The 17220-nt window shown below is 42.3% G+C and overlaps 2 protein-coding genes across 2 annotated transcripts; both read right to left on the bottom strand.

The window, feature by feature from the left end:
• Window positions 1-665: 665 nt before the first annotated feature.
• On the bottom strand, window positions 666-2716 carry LOC116321515 (E3 ubiquitin-protein ligase TRIM21-like). Its single transcript, XM_039614240.1, has 2 exons — window positions 1617-2716; window positions 666-1391 (listed from the first exon to the last, which is right to left on the bottom strand). Exons 1-2 carry the CDS (start codon window positions 2714-2716, stop codon window positions 833-835), a joined length of 1659 nt encoding a protein of 552 aa, XP_039470174.1. The 3' UTR covers window positions 666-832.
• Window positions 2717-2736: 20 nt separating this feature from the next.
• On the bottom strand, window positions 2737-7968 carry LOC116321543 (mucin-5AC-like). Its single transcript, XM_039614239.1, has 2 exons — window positions 7892-7968; window positions 2737-6171 (listed from the first exon to the last, which is right to left on the bottom strand). The coding sequence occupies exon 2, from the start codon at window positions 6134-6136 to the stop codon at window positions 4097-4099; it is 2040 nt and encodes a 679-aa protein (XP_039470173.1). The 5' UTR covers window positions 6137-6171; window positions 7892-7968; the 3' UTR covers window positions 2737-4096.
• Window positions 7969-17220: the final 9252 nt, after the last annotated feature.

Below are 17220 nucleotides of genomic sequence, written 5' to 3'. Positions count from 1 at the left end.
CAGAAAACACTAAATAACGCAGACAAACTAGCAATGCACACCAGAAAACACAGGGCTTAAATACACACATGGCAATCAGGGAATGGGAAACAGGAGGAAAACATGGCTGGGAGTAACTGGACATAACGAGACAAGGGGAAGCGAAACCAGAAACACTAATGAGAGACGCAGACCTACAAAATAAAACAGGAACTCACACATGCAAAGACAGACTAAGAAACCCAGGCTTTACACAGAGGAAAATACAGACAGAATGACTAAACATTAAACTGAGGAAGAACAGAACCAAAAACCAATATATATCACAACAATAGAAAACACAAAACGCTGAGTCAAAGATCCAGGATCATGACAGAATGATGTCATTGCTCCTTACTCCTCCACACTTCAAGGTGAAGAATGTGGATGTATGAATATTTCCAGAGTTCTTTGAATATTATCCCGTCTAATCAGTTTTCAATAAACAGAACAAAAATAACCAAACCACTTTTTATCCAGCATAACTCCCCCTCAGCTGAACTCTGAATGCTCTGTATAACACCGATACATCTTTCTCTATTCAGTAAAAGCATTTAACAAACATTTAACAAACAAATGAAGCTTTTTGACATTTATCCTCTGATGTTTGGTCTTCAGCTCGAGTCTCCATTAGTAGGAAAATTTCCTGATTTAACTTTTCCTCTGTTTGCATCAAATTCCATGAAAATAAAATCAAAGTGTGAGAGTCCCCTGATAATCAGATTCTAGAGAAAAGATGGAGACTGTAGAGTATTTACACTGAATATGTTCATTTGTTCCCTTCAATAAAAATCAATCAGTTCATCAAATAAAATCAGTCGATGATCAACTCAGTTTGATTGACAGGACAGATGATCAGAGGTGCAGAGTTTTTACCACCATCATTCTTACAGGGACTGAAGTATGGGTGGAATTTGTGAGTGAAGGAGCAGCCAGTAAAGGAGTAAATAAGAGCTGCAGCACCTACATCATAAAAGGAGACCAGACCCTCCTCATAATCCACAAACACCCCCACCTTCTCAGGACCAGGCTGAAGACAGAGGGGGACTGAAGGACCAGCATTAGCCTCGTACTGATTTCCATTTCTCAGCCACACAGTCCAGAAACCATTCTGAGGAGACAGTGGGATTTCTCCCTTCCTGTTGATTGACTCTCTGGCCACTCCTAAATCCCATTTTGTCTTTCCTTTAACCTGAACCTCAAAGTAAAATCTGCCTGAAGAGAAACTCTGCTTTCCTAAAACATTACAATAACGTGTAAATCTCTCTGGGTTGTCTGGAAGTTTCTTCTTCACATCACTATGATACACTTGTTTTCCATCATCAGACAGGATGAGAACAGGACTTGCTGTATCAGGATCCAGAGTCACATCTGTGGTGTATTTGACAGAAGAACGGAGACGGAGCTTGGTTTATAATGGAACGTGTATTCAGCAGTAGTTAGCCATTCAATACATACCACAATACTCTCTCTCTTCTTCTATCCTATCTCTATCAGTCACGGAGCCCCCTAATGGTAACTGAGTATATGTTCATATTCAGTCCCCCTGTAAAGCGACCTTCACCATCTTAGCAGCGTATGTAAACATAACAACATCCACTGCATACTGCTGGACCTTCTTCAGCTCAGCCTCAAACAGCTTCTTCTTCACGAGTTTCCTGAGTGTCTCCTCCAGCTGAGCCACAGCTCTCACCACAGTCCCCTCATATGATGGTGGACGGACGCTGACTTCTGTCCAGTCTGTGGCGGGTGGAGCAGCTTTCAGGGTCAAGAAGCTTTGGAGTAGGTGGAGGTGGTCTTCGGAGTGTGAGAGCTGCTCCACCTCAGATCTTCTCTTCATCAGCTCAGAGATTTCCTGTTCCAGATCTTTGATGAGACCTTCAGCCTGTTTCTCTGTAGTTTCCTGTTTGTCTTCAATCTCCTTTATGAGCTCCTTCAGGCCTCTATCAACAGACTCCTTCAGAGCAGTGAAGACCTGAACACCTTCTGCTTTCTGTCTGTCTGCAGCACATTTACTCATCTTCACTGACTCTTTGACCTGCTGAATCTTCAGTCGTCTCTTCTGGATCATCTGCTGAATTTCAGCCTCTGTCTTCTCCAGCTCTGCCTTCTTTCCTTCATATTCTTCTCTCAGAGGAACAAACTCGTGGTTCTTGTGGTCTGAAACAGAGCAGAGCACGCAGACACATGTCTCGTTGGTCTTACAGAACAGCTCCAGAGGTTTATCGTGCTTCTTACACATCCTGCCCTCCAGGTTCTCCAAAGCATCAATCAGCTGATATCTTTTCAGGCCTTTCTTTGTCAGATGAGGCTCCAGGTGAGTCTGACAGTAGGACTCCTGACACACCAGGCAGGACTTCAGGGCCTTCAGTCTGGTTCCAGTGCAGATGTCACAGGGAACTTCTCCTGGTTTGGCAGCTTGTTGCTCTGAGCTGCTGCTGCTGGCTTTCTGCTGAGCTTCACGTCTAAACTCAGCGACCACCTCAAAGAGCAATGTGTTGACCCTCAGCTGAGGTCTAATGTAGAAAGTCTCTTTACACATGGGACACTGACACATGACATTCATGTCCCAGTGCTGAGTGATGCAGTTTTTGCAGAAGTTGTGTCCACATGGTGTGCTGACTGGATCAGTGAACACATCCAGACAGATGCAGCACAGAAACTGATTATCGGATCGTAGACTGCTGACAGCAGACATGTCTGCACTCTGAGGTTGAATGATTTTTATTTAAAATTCAGTTTCAATTTCATTTTTAAAAAGAAAGAAACAAGTGTCAGTGTTGTACTCTTTACAAAAATCATTGGCAGATTTTCAACTTTCTGATGGTTCTTGAACAATGTGTGATGGACGTTTTGTTCCCAGAAAAACAAATCAGAACCTAAAAATGTGACATTTTTAAAATCAGGTTATTCAGAATGTCTTATGTCAGAATTGTCCAAAAATAAACCTTTTACACCAAGAAACTCTGCTTTGCTTTTACTTTGAAAGAGCTATAGAAACGATGTAAGAGTAGGAAGTGATGTACAAACAGTAATTTTTTAGAATGATCAATATTGACATAAAATACAAATTGAGTATTTATGTAGTTGATAAAATTTACAATGTAAAGCAATAAAATCAAATAAAGAGAAAAAGAAACAATGAAACATTCAGGAGAGGTACATGTCAGATATTTCAAAGTAAATCTTTAAAGGTATTAAAATGGCTTTGAGTCTTGATGGCTTACAGATTTGTCAAACCTTTCAAAGTTCCCAGGTAGGTTTTCAGTTCAGCCTTGAATTGATGTGCGTTGGGTTTTTTATTAGACATTTATGAACGTTTTACAAATAGAATCAAAAAGTTTAAAATAAAACATTTTGAGAGAAGCCAATTGAGTCTAATAACAGATAACAGGAGGAGGAAGCTGCAGAGAGGCATGTTAGACTGCAACTCTGCTTCCTGGTTCCAACTCTGGATAGTCACGTTTTTGGGGGGTTTAATAAATTTGGCCAGATTTCTGGAAATGAGAGCTGCTCCATACAAAGTGGGATGGATGCTGTCTCTCCTAAGAAGACCAGTTTTCCTCCAGAACAAAAGAAAACAGAGTCCAAAACAAAGAGCCAGAAGTACAGGGGGTCGACTGTGTGGATGGTGGCAGCACCAAAATGGTTCTGGAGGCCGTCCGCATGGAGAGCGGCAGCACTGAATCAGTTCTGGAGGCTGTCCACGTGAAAAGTGGCAGCGCTGACTCAGTGCAGGGGGCCGACTGTGTGGAAGGCAGGAGCACCAAAACATTTCTGGAGGCAGACCACATGGGAGACGTGGTGACAACGAGACAGTTCTGGAGGCCGTCAGCGTGGGAAGCAGTGGCGACGAATGAATTTAGGAGGCTGCCCTGGTGGCCTGGAAGGTAGCTGGTGACGGCATGCCTTGGTAGATGATTGGTGCTGGGTTGCTTTGGCACATGCAGGATGTGCAGATGATGCAGGATGTGGATGTACTGGCCGTGCAGGACGTGGATGTGTAGGATGTGGACTGAGCAGGACGTGCAGGTCCAGATGGCTTGCTAACCTCTGGCTTGGGCTAAGCAGGACCAGGTCAAGCAGATCCAGATGGCTTGGGCTGAGCAGGACCAAATGAGGCAGGACCAGACAAGGGAGGACCAGACAAGGCAGGACCAGACAAGGCAGGACCAGACGGTGCGGCAACCTCTGGCGGAGACGTTGCTGGATCAGACGGCCCAACGACCTCTGGTGGAGATGGAGCTGGACCAGACAGCGTGATAACCTCTGGTGGAGATGTGTTTGGGCCAGAAGATGGCATGGAAGGTGCAGGTGGCTGAGCTGGTGGTTGAGCTGGTGGCTGTGTGGAAGCAGCAGGCAGCTGGACGGACTCTCCTGAGCCCCCAGCAGGGACAGACAAAGCCTGGACAGACTCTCCTGAACCCCCAGCAGAGACTGGCAAAGGCTGGACAGACTCTCCAGAGCCCCCAGTTGACACAAGGAACTGCTGGATGGGCTCTCCTGAGCCTCCAGCCGAAACTGGAGCGGAGCCAGCCGGTGTGGAAACCTCTGGTGGAGCAGAACCAGATGATGTGGAGACCTCTGGTAGCGACAAAGCTAGCTGGAGCTGCTCAGGGCACACAGCCAGCTCAGGTTGCAGCGGCTGGGGCTGCGCAGTGCACAGAGTGTGCTTAGGGCACTTTTCAGGCACAGACAGCAAAATGGAGTCCGTAGCTGGCTGGATAAGCTCGTCTGAGCTCCCAGCAGAGACAGGTGGCTGGGATGGCTCTGCTGAGTTCCCAGGAGAGGCAGGTGGCTGGGATGACTCTCCTGAGCTCCCAGCGGAGACAGATGATGGGTGAACAGGCTGCATTGGTTCCAAAACCTCAGATGGTCCAGAGGCAGCTGAGGTCACAGGCCCAGCCTCTGGGTAGGCCTCGGGAAGAGTTTTAGTCTCTGAGCGGAAATGTTTAGCATCGTCAAAAACAGTCTTGGCACACACAGATGGTAGGGTCTTTGAAGTTAGCTCACAAAACTCAGAGTCTGCCCTGGAATTACTAGCTGGGTGGGGCATAACACAATCCAGGCCTGAAACAGAACTCCCATAACCCAAGGTAAACTCAGCAACAAAACAATTATCCCTACCAGACTCAGGAACGGAGAAGACAGTTTGTATATTGTCCATATTAACAGTCCTTTCAGAAAGTGTATCAGTCTCCAAATGAACAGATCGAGTTGCACAAACAGAAACAACATCATGCAAAGTCTTGGAATGAGTCAGCTGAGGAACACAAAACGTAGCTTCAGAGGTCTGGGAAACACACAGTTTAATTTTGTTGGGGGTCAGTCTAGATTCACAAACTGAGAGCTTAGAGTCCTTGAGTTTTGTCTCAATGTCCGAAACAGAAAAAGGTAGAGCAGTTATTGTTAATCCGTGCTTGGAAGGAGCACAAGGCAAACAGTCTTTAAAGTCCACAGAACTGGAATAGATGGCCTCAGAATGAATAGTCTTTTTCTTTCCCAGCTCGGACGGAGCACAAAAAAGGTCTTTTTTACTCACCACGACTGGTTTCTCAAAGGAAGTACTGGGTTCCAGCCGTGGTGATGTGCGCCGGTGGCGTGGACGCCGCTTTCTCCTGGAAGAGGGAGCAGAGATAACAGAGGAGGTCGGTGATGATGGAGAACTGGTGACCTGCTCTTTATCCTCTGACCACATTGCAGCCGGGAAGGAGGCAGGCGAATGCGGGTCAGATCGGGATGTGGAGGGGAAGAGATTCCGCGGCAAGGAAACAACTGCCCCCTGCTGCAGCGACATGGAAGAATTCATCTGCTGCGACAGTGTGGAGAAATCCTTTTGCTGGGACGTGGTTGAGGGTGACGTGATGGGTTGGGCCAGCTCCGTGCCTTGGAGTGCCTCTTTTGCTTGGGCCAGATTATGGGCAAACTCCGAAGCTATGGGTAGCTGGCGCAGGTGAGGGTTATCCAGAAAAATTGCCTCAATGGCATTAATTCCAATAGATAAAGTCCGTTTATCCGAGGCATGGGAAATGCGCTGCCACAGCCTCAGGAGGCGAAAGACATCTCTCGCTCTTTCAGAGTCCGCCGTGTCCATGTCGTAGTCGCGGTGTTCTGTCATGTACGTAACATAATCATCCTGCTGCAACCAGGTTTCTGTAAGGCAGAGTAAAGTGATTTGTTGATCAATTATTAATTCATATACTAACAGAGACTTGGAAGAGAGAGACCTAATGTTTTATAATCCGCATTTCACTGTTTTAGTCTTTAATGTTGTTAAGGATACTGTATTGTTCTTTCGTTGTTATTTTTTATGTTTAAGTCATTTTTTTCTGTTTTTTAGTTTGTTTTTTGTCTGTTTGGGAGCTGACACAGTCACTAAGTCAGTGGTTTTGGGGGGTAATGGGAGGAGAGAAGCTGCAGAGATTCGTGTAAGATGGCAACTCTGTCAATGGCAGACAATTGACTATGGTTGCTGTTGTCGCTAGCTTCATATGTCTCAGAACAGAATCACCAATAACCTGGCTAGCTCCAGGTTTTTCAAGGGTGTGAAGACGAGTCTCCATTTCAGTGATCCTGGCCTCCAGAGCTGCAAATAGGCTACATTTATTACAAGTATCATTATTTCTAAAGGAAGAGGCCATGCTGCTAGCTGCTGCTATGAGCTAAGCTAAGTTAGCGAATCCCTAAAGACGCAGTGAGTGAATACTGTGAATATAATTAGCAGATGAATCAACGTGCTTCGTATGAAGCACGTGAAGATTACACTATGAAAACAGAAGTTATCTATAAGTTTTTAATTAACTTGGCTATGCAGATAAGCTACACAAAAACACCACTGTGGGTTGGAACAGGAACTGTCATGTATGGTGCTGTGTGGCAGGCAGGATGAGGAATCAAATGCACGACTCAAAACAAAAGAGCGAACTAAAGGAGGCAGCTTTATTGCTGAAGTAATGATATTTAAACATTGGAGCATTAATAACCAAAAACTCAAAAACAAGTAACTAGAAACAAAAGCAGAAATAAACAAATAGGGAGAACAACTAGGAATACACTAGGGAGCCAAGAGACACACAGGAAAACACACAGCTACTGGGACAAAGTGACAACTGGCAGAGGAAAACACAGGGCTTAAATACACAGAGGGATAACGAGGGAATGAGACACAGGAGGGGAACACAGCTGAAAGTAATCACATAAGTAAAGTAAAGTAAGTAAAAGTTTATTTATATAGCACTTTTCACAGACAGATGTCACAAAGTGCTTCACAAGAGAGACAACAAAAACAAAATATAGTCATAAATGCATCATAAAAACCCTGGTGGGGCAGGGAGGAAGCATAACTGAACGCACTAAACACTAGACAAGGAACTATCAAAATAAAACAGGAAACATGAGACACAGACTAAGACACGGACTTAACATTGAGACCAGGAGACATGACTGACTAGGGAGACAAGGGAACATAGTCTGGACACAGGAGATACATGAACATAGAGACAAGGGTGACTAGACTTGAAACATGGAATATGACAGGAAAGGCATAGAAACAAACCTAAATCCTACAAACTACAGAAAATAACTAAGAAACAAGAAATACAAAGACTATGACATAAATCAAACTAAATCAAAGAATATTCAAAAACCAGAAAACACAAACCCTGGGTCCCCAGACCCAGTACTGTGACAGGAACAGGAAGTGATACTCACCAAGTGACCACAGTGAGACTGTTTCACACGGGAGCTCAATGTTTCTACAGTGGATCTGTGGCTACATGAGCAGATTTCTATGGAACCAATGTGACTGTGATGAGTCAGCATGAAGTGAGCAGAGTAAACTGAAGATTTGTGTAGAAACAGAAAATGCACTCACCACTGTTGCTGAGAGAAACCTGATGATTTCCGGTGAGTCTTCTTTTAGAGACTAACAGGTCTTGACTGCAGCTCTGCTGCTGCTCTCTCACACTTTCACTTCTGGAAAACGACCTTGAACGTCTCGTCTTTCAGGTGTTGCTCCACCTCTTCCTGAAGCTGTTTTTCTGGTTTTACTGTCTCTCCCTTTACATGAATCAGCAGGGTTATACTCTGTGACTGTCCAGCAGGTGGGAGGAGTGAGGAGTGGTGTGTGGGTAAAGTTCACACAGTAATGACGGCCTCAGGTGATCAGAAGAAACTCACCTGGAGTTCCTTTTTCCACAGCAGACTGAGAGCTTCTGGTGGACTATGAATGAGGTCACAGAGAGGAGTGGTAAAAGTACAGACATTCAGTACTTAAGTGGAAGTACATGTGCTACTGTTAGATAATACTCCAGTAAAAGCTGAAGTGCTAATTCAACTTCCTTACTCAAGTAAAAGTGAAAAAGTACCAGCTCTGAAATGTAAGAAAGTAAAAAGAGCTCCTTAAAGAACATTTCTTCTGCATATTTTTATATAAAGCTAACTGAACTGTATGCTATATCAATGTATATTATAAATTACAGTATAATATTTTCTGCTTGAATCAGGCAAGTAGAACATGAGCAGAGAAAGAAAAGGAAAACAAAAAAGTAGCTCTATTTTCTGTTGCCTCCATTGTAGAAGGTGACTTTGCCTCTAAAGAAGAAATGGGTATAGAAGAGGTAAAAGTGGATTCAACAGGTGGATGAACCCTAAAATTGGTTGTAATGGACCAGTATGGGGAAAAGAATCATAACATAATCATTTCTATTGAGTGCTCCAGTAGATTTCTTTGTGTACAGGCTGTGATCAGCTGACCTGCTGCTCTTTGATTAAACTCAGTTGTGTAAATCCACAGATGTGAGCAGATGTTTCATGAGTTGCCCTGCCTGATTTCCACCCTCTACACTGACAGTACACTGTTTATTCTGTCTTCATATTAGACGGTATAAAGTTGGTATGAAGGTGAAATTCAGTGAATGAGTCTCTGCTATACTTGGTAACCTAATTCTGACTATGAAACCACAGCCACTGTGCACCAGTCACACACTGTTCTTTACTTTAAATCCATCACAGTGCTGCAAACTAACCGTTTATCCTGCGCTAACCTGCAGAGGATTTTAATGCAACCTTTAAATAACACAGTTAGTCTACCTCAGTTTGATTTAAAGCAAATTTAACAATCTGAAAAAACATAATGTGACATGTACAGACACAATATCTGATTTAGAAATACGAGGACTTACATGAAAAATTTAAATGAGCAGTCTTTACCTTTAAATCTAACCACTCTTCTTCGTCTCCTGTCCTGTCTGTCTTATCTTTTTCGCCATCTCTGAGTAAAGTTTGCTCTCTTTCTTTTCTCTCCCTGTGAAATACAGCAGCTGAACCTTCAGCTAACAACACACTGTGAGACAAACTGCACACAAACAGTTTGCAAACAAATATTTTTTCCCTTTATGCTATGTTGAGTTTAAGTTGCTCTGCTTCTCTTTCTTGTCATGTGACAGAGGTGGGGCTCCACTGTTGGATGGTTTCGTGGGATTATTAAAGTATTTTTGTTCTGAAGTTATAATCCAAAACACTACAGTGTCATGTAGCATAATGAAGCACAATCCAATCTAATACAAGAACATGTAGCATAAAACTTAGAAGGTGTGATGTGCACCTGTGTGGGTTTCTATGGAGTCTACAGAAAACAGAAAACACATAACTACTTGGGAGAAACATCACAACTGTCTAGATTCACTCCAATACTTGGAAATAACAGCTTTCGTCCTGGTAGGGCAGATGCAGGCTTCAGATTCTGGTTCGATCAAGGTATAAGAAAAGTGTCTGATCTAAGAAGTAACTTTTCTATTCCTGCAAAACACTTTTTCAAATTTCTTCAATTAAGAAATTTTATTTTAACCACACAAGGTAACAGCTTAGAACTCCCCGCCCACTCTTCTCCAGAGAGGACAGTTATAAAACATCTAAATAGGAGAGGCCAAGTTTCTGCATTGTACAAAATGTTTATGGAAAAACTGAATCAACAGAGTCTATTTTAGAGGCATGGAGGAATGATTTGCAAATGGATATATCTGATGATGAGTGGTATAAATCATGCTCCTTGGCCCAGAGTTAGACAATCGATGTACCATCTAAATTACTTCAATATAGATGGTTAACAAGACAGTATATTACCCCCTCAAAATTGCATCATTTTAGCCCAAACATACCAGATACCCGTATTAAGTGTGGCGTGGATAGGGGCTCTCTGTGTCATTGCATATGGGAGTGCCCAGATGTGAAAGTCTTTTGGGAAAAGGTAATAAATCTGTTAAGCCAAATCATTGGTGATGTGATTCCACTTGATCCCAAACTATGTATTTTAAATATATACCCGAACAATTTTGTACCTGCTGCAAACATCAGAGCTTTGTTAATGATCAGACTTTTGGAAGCCAAGCGATGTATTGCTAAGTGTTGGAAAGATCAAAAAATATGTGGACTATCTTAGTGGCTTAATGGACTGACGTCTATACTAACTCTGGAGAAAATAACTTATGCATTAAGAAACAAACTGGACAAGTTTTGGGCCATATGGTCAAAATTCTCCAACTTTTTGGAGAACTGCTACGTACACACTGTGGACTTGACGGCTTGAAGTGCTAATTTGATATGCCTGTCTGTCCCCCCCCCTTTCTGTTATGGTTTGCTTTATTCTTGTCTCTATCATTATGTCTTTTGTCATTATTTCATCTTATGCTCATGGTGCATTATGTAAAACTTGTTAAAACCAATAAATAAATGTGTCAAAAAAAGGAAGGTGTGTTGTGGGTACTGCCAGTGTTGGGAAGGATACTTTTAAAATGTATTCCACTACAAATGACCCAAAATGTATTTTGTAATGCAAGTTACTCAATGAGAGTAACTGTACATAAATCGCTCTGCGTTCTTGCATTGTCGGCAAGTCCGGACTCCCATGTGAACTTACAAGTCCGGACTAGCGAGAACGCGAGTACGGACTTGCGTACTTGAGTATTTTGAAACGGCTGAACTGCAGTCTTGTAGTCTATGAACTAACCTCAGCTAACGCCAGCAACAATGTTAACTCGGAGACGAGTAGCCTTCATTAATAGTAATAAAAATCACACAGCAATAGTACATCAAAGATACTGAAGTTTATGAAGTGGTGTCCAAGTAAGAAATGAATTCCTGCCCGTGCACTGCTGGCTCTGTTGTGCTGGCTCCGGGTCCATTTTGTAACTGACACCGTGTATTCCATTTATTTCAGCAAAGCAAGTGTACTGTGATTATCACCTATTTAAACGGTAACTCTAATGGAATACAGTTACTCATGTTTTGTATTTTAAATACGTAACCGTCAAAGGCAACCGCGGGTGAACGAAAGTTCACAATGATGTTATAGTTCACAAAGTTTGGTAAAACCACATTCTAAACAAAATAGCATTTTCATCGCTTTTACACTGAAAAAACCACTCACAAGAATTTAGCGTTAGCAAAACCGCAGAGGTGTTTGAGCTCCATTGGAGGTCTGTGTCAATGTGCACACCCAGGAACTTGAAACTGTAAACCTTTTCCACACACTCCCCATTGATGCTGACAGGCTGCAGCTCAGACTTCCTCCTTCTAAAGTCGACTACCAAGATCTTCACATATCAACATCCCACATAGCAAAATTGGTATGGCCCGGATCTGGCCCACACAATGTGCTTACACATGGCCCACATACCGCAAAGAATGATGGCCCTTTGGTGGCCCAGATCTGGTTTGTGCTGGCCCACACATGGGCCAGCACAAGGCCAGTTGCAGACACACTGCTGGTCCTGTGCTGGCCCATGTGTGGATTACCTCTGGCAAACCAGAGCTGGGCGTCTCTTTCCTGCCATGGGACAGAGGTGGGGCTCCACTGTTGGATGGTTTCTGTTGTAAGGATTCTTGTCCAGCTGGATGACTCATCACATGCACCACAAGAGGAGAGTCTTCTTCATTTTCTGAAGGTCTCACAGAGGGAAACCTTTCAACCTCCAGCTGACTGCACGCCATCTCCTGCTGCGCCTCGTTTAGCATTTCATCATCCCTCCAGCTTCTCTCTCAAATCTGCTCTCTGATGTTTCTCTGTTATGTTTTAACAGCGAGCTTCTTCGGGCTGTACAGGTGGATGAAACACACACACACACACACACACACACACACACACACACACACACACACACACACACACACACACACACACACACACACTCTTCATTATAGCAGTCTCCTCTTCATCAAAGCACAAACATGTACAGAAAATATGGAAGCTCATTTTGACCAAAGATGCTAATCAGTAATCAGATGTTTTCCCCTCCAGACTTTTTCTCATCATTTTACTTTTTTTACTCATATTTATTACTTATAGTCACTGTTTGACATTTTCATTGCATTTTTTCTGTCATAATATTTCAATCTTAACAACCTTGTTTTGAGTTTTCACCCACAATTCTGCCATTTAATTCTGAAATTCTTACTTTCATTTCTTAAATTTGATCTTTTATCATTTTATAATTTTTGACTTTTCACCCAATAATTTTGTAATTCCATTTTGAATTTTAACTTTTCTCTCAAAGTTGCTATTTTATTCCAGTTCTCACTTTGATCTCATAAATTTAATTTTTAACCTCAATTTTACACCAAATTATTTCATCCTTTATTTTGAAATTTTAGTTTTTATATCATAATTTTGACCTTTTATTTGATATTTTGCTCATCTTATTTTACGAACTGGACTTTTGGTGTCATGACATTTGAGGAAAACTGCTACAGAAAAAATAAAAATGAGAGATTTGGTGAAGTGTAAACATTGGTATGTGGCACAGAGTGAATAAACATACTGATTCTATTAATACAACAAAAATGTAACAATTATAGTTTCTGTTATCTCTTATCTGCTATAGAAACATCAGATTTATATAAATTATTAATAATAAAAGACTGAAAAAAGAGTCTGTGTGAAAGAAACCCGCACTTACAGAAGTGATCCTGCAGGGGGCAGCACAGCATCAGACATCACACTGAAGCAAACATTTTTATGCTCCTGCCTCATGTTCCAAACACCGTGTGTGTGTGTCCTTGTGTGTGTATCTGTGAGTTTGTGTGTCTGTGTGTACTTCTGTGTCTGTGTGTGTGTCTGTGTCTATCTGTCTGTCTGTGTCTGAGTGTGTGTGTTTGTGTCTGTGTGTGAGAGTGTTTGTCTGTGTGTGTGTGTGTGTGTGTGTGTGTGTGTGTGTGTGTAGAGAGAGAGAGAGAGAGTCAGCTGTTTCGAGAGAGAAACTGTTGGTTGTGATGAAAATGAAAAGGGTGAGGAGATGAAAGCGGAGGTAAATGAGTGCTGGGAGGACAGCAAGGAATGAGAAAGAGGACGGCTGTTAATAAAACCAACGCTGTGGGTGTCTGAGAGGAGATGGAGAGTAAATAGAGGAGGAAATGGAAGCGGATGAGGTTAAGAGAAGGAGGGCGGCACATCAGACAAACTCATAAACGGATGGAGGAGGGAGGAGGAGGAGGCCACAGGTGGCTCCTCTTCACTCCATCAGGTAGAGGAGATTGTGGTGCGCGGGGAGAGAACGATCAATGGATGGAGGATAGATCATCTATGAGGAAATAATCTGCTTCAAACGTCCCTGAATGCCGACGTCCTCCTGCGTCTCCTGCTCATCCATCAGTTTCAGAGAAGGATGCTGAACTGAGTCCTCCTTTCCCTTTAGCTCCATCCACCTGTACTCATTTACATGTTTACAAGTTCAGATCAACATGCAAGTATAACTAAAACAAGAAGAGAAAGTAACTGTAAACAGAAAAAATATCATTTAAATGAATTTAAATTATAATTTTGCTAAAATAATCAGAATATGAAGAATAATCATGCTATTTAAAAGCCTGACAGTCACGCTGAAGATGAATGGAACAGAAGAGCTGATGAAGATGAAGCAGCTGTGATGTTTGAGGCTCTAAACATTTAAACATTGACTGTAACATCAGATTTGTCAGGTTTTCTGTTTCTTTGATGTTTCTAAGTGTTCTAAATGTCTTCACTTCATGCAGATGATGTTTATGATCGTTTTCTCTTCCTTCTTTCCCCCAGCTGAAGCTGAAGCACACAGTGTGTGGTCCATGTATGTGAGTGAGGATGTAAGCTCAGAGCCTCCCTGATGGTCTCTCAGAGTGTGTGCAGACCTCGAACAGACTCCGTGATGTCCTCCTGTGTCATCACGCAGCACACTAATAGGAACAGCATTAGCTCCCCGAGGCTGTGATGATGCCGCGGGAGGCCGGTGTGCAGCGACCGTTCTGTTAGCGCTCACTGTAGCACAGTGTGCTCAAAAAATTGACGCACGGTGGGAATACACACTGTACTTGTGTGTGTGTGTGAGAGGCCATGCTTTTCCACTCAGCAGCACGCTCACAAATATCATATCAAAAAATCTACCACCTTAGCTCACCTCGTTTTTCTCAGGGGAAAAAAATTGAGCAAACATCAGTCAAGGTCTGTGTGTGTGGCTCATCAGCCTGCAGGGATAACTGCTGCTTCAGGCAGAGGCGTGCAGAACCACCTCCACCACCACCAAAACACCAAAACCACCACTATGAAACAAAATAATTCTTCACCAGCACTCCGGGTCATCAGGTAATAAAACTCTGTCAGAGCTGACGGTCAAGCTCATTTATGCACACAACGCTCTTTAATGTTGGGTTTTTAGTGCTAAAACCGAAATAAACTTTACCACAATCGCTCCTCCAGCCTCACTAAATGGGGCTCTTAGTTCTTAGCAGCTAACAACTGCAGCTGGAGTATTGGGAGAATGTCCATGCAGTGTGAAGGATGAAGGAGGCTCACAAACACACGAGAACCTGCTGAATGAACACAAACATCTCCATGCAACAGCACAAACGACAACAAGATGCACAGTATAAATCTTGGTCTGAGACACTTTGCTCCACAGGTCGAACAAACAACGATTTTCATTTGTTTTGTTTTGTTTTTTTCCAGAAGACTGTGTATTTGACATTGAGAAGTTTTGTTATGTGTCTGAACTGTGTGGGAGTCCTCTGTGTGAAACCTGCAGGGAGTTTCACACAGACAAAACACATACATGTTAATTTATCATGTTATTCTTCATTATATCACTGTTCATGAACACGCAACAAATCAAATATAAAAACATATTTTCTTCTTCTTTGCAAGCTACATATTTATCGTATAATCCATCAATCAATCAATACAGACAGTGTCACAAGTGTCACTGCAATAAAACTCTTCACCAAAACTGATTTACAAACTTACATATATGTGTGTAACGTTGACATAATCTCACTCTTTGTTTTGAAATGATCTACGACACAAATTCTATATAATTTGTAAGAATTAAAGTTTTATAAAAAAATTCCCAAAAACTTTAAAGATGTTGACAATAATGGTACCATAGGCAGTTCATACAGTAAATTTCATCCAGGTTAATTAACAAGTGTAGAAGGAATTAGGGAACAGACATACAAACATCTTCATATGATGTTATAGTGCGATGTTGTAATGTTTTTTAAATCAGTAAATGCACTCCTGCACTTTTATGCTTCATCTCCCAAATACTGGTCAGAAAATCGAGGATTGTAATTCTTCCCAATCTCTGGAACAACCTACATTTTCATATTTGATGAACCCTTTTAAAACCGTTACTTCTAGCCCAGCCTGGCTTTTTAAATTTTATATCTTCATTATAAATAAGCAATGACTTATAATTATTATGTACATGAACACACACACACAGTTACTTTTAACTTTTCTTCCACTGTTTCCTTTCATTTCCATTAGGAGTTAGTCAGGAAAGAAACCTGAGCACTCGTGTACGTGAACAAACAATTTTTCTGCTTCACATTTTTCCATGAGCTGGTTCAGCACAGGAAAAGGAGCCAGGATGAAAGCTTGGGTCTGGAAACTGACAGCAGCTCCATTATGAGCTGGAACAGCAGTCAGCCGAATATCCTTCCCAGAATCCACCTGGCCAATGCTCAGTGTTGGTGGAGGAAATCGTGCCCCAACCATTTACACCTCTGGTAATCACTAAATGTCTCAGGTAGGTGAATTTTGCAGAAGACCTTTGTTTCTTGTGTCCTGGAGCTGGACTCTCTCATTAAAGTTATTTTCTTCATATATGGAGGATGTTCATTTTAACATGACCACAGCTTTACGTGATGATGTCACAGTAGCTATAAATAACTTCAGGCTACAGACTGCTCTAAACACTCAGAAGTGGGTGTGGTTTCAGTGTTTGGGATGACTATATTTCGGATATATACATTCTCTGTGAAATCATACAGATCCAAGAGCAGAAAAACTGTGATAAACTCTTAATGAAGGTTTAAAAGCAAGCTGGCTTAAAGTGGCAGGGCTAAAACAGTTTGTTTCAGACAGAGGATGAAATGAAGAGCTTCACCAAGGCCCAGTGTAAGATAAAGAAGGATTATTTTGAAGTGTGAATCATGCAAAATGGTTCCTGCTGTGTGAGTGGACCTGGCTGCTGTCAGGTGTTGTTGTGGAGCTGTCACAGCTCATCAAAACGTGACAGCGGTGGAGAAACAGCAGAAAACATTTCACTGCCAGCAGCTCCAAGTAATTTGTTTTTAGCAAAGTGAAGCTGTTGTGGCCATTTACCACTTTCTCTGTGCACGGCCCCGAGCCCATCACGCTGTTGTGACAAGTTTCCTGCGCCGCTTTGCTTCCAGCACAGCATCTAACCTAAAAACGGCCTGGCTCTGTCCCCTGGCTGAGCGTGAAGGGGTAGATTGTGGTCAGAGGAAAGACATCATCATCATCATCATCATCATCATCATCACAGCACACAGGACAAACAGCAGTAAAAGCTCCAATTCTCCAACATTTTCAGGAGGCAAAATGCTCAGACTGAAAAAAACCTGCCCTCATTCCTTCAAGAAAAACTGTTTTCACCTGAAGTTTATCGCGGTTCATACTGTGTTCAGTTGATTTATATAAAACTGTTTTAAATATTTACACAAGATGAAGTTAGTGTTAAACCTATGGCTACTTCTTATACATCACATTTTTGATAATATTCCTGGCTTAAAGGGATTAAAGTAGCTTTTCACAATTTACAGGTCAGACGCCAGCAAGAGGAGGTATAACAGTAGGAAACTGAGGTAACAGTAATGATGGCAGGAAAAGCGACGCCCCCCCCAATCACAATAATAAGAAAAGTGGGAAAAGGA

This window comes from Oreochromis aureus, linkage group 7 (assembly GCF_013358895.1).
Source record: "Oreochromis aureus strain Israel breed Guangdong linkage group 7, ZZ_aureus, whole genome shotgun sequence".
Classification (NCBI taxonomy): Eukaryota; Metazoa; Chordata; class Actinopteri; order Cichliformes; family Cichlidae; genus Oreochromis; species Oreochromis aureus.
The sequence above is the reverse complement of the archived record's forward strand: the minus strand, read 5'-3'. Positions and strand labels throughout refer to the sequence as shown.

Bases quoted from the DNA above. Each gene is read 5' to 3' on its own strand.
- LOC116321543 (XM_039614239.1), bottom strand. From the start codon at position 6,136: ATGACAGAACACCGCGACTACGACATGGACACGGCGGACTCTGAAAGA.
- LOC116321515 (XM_039614240.1), bottom strand. From the start codon at position 2,716: ATGTCTGCTGTCAGCAGTCTACGATCCGATAATCAGTTTCTGTGCTGC. The intron at 1,392-1,616 runs GGATGTTGTTAT...CAAATACACCAC, and splicing joins AAGGTCCAGCAGTATGCAGT to AGATGTGACTCTGGATCCTG.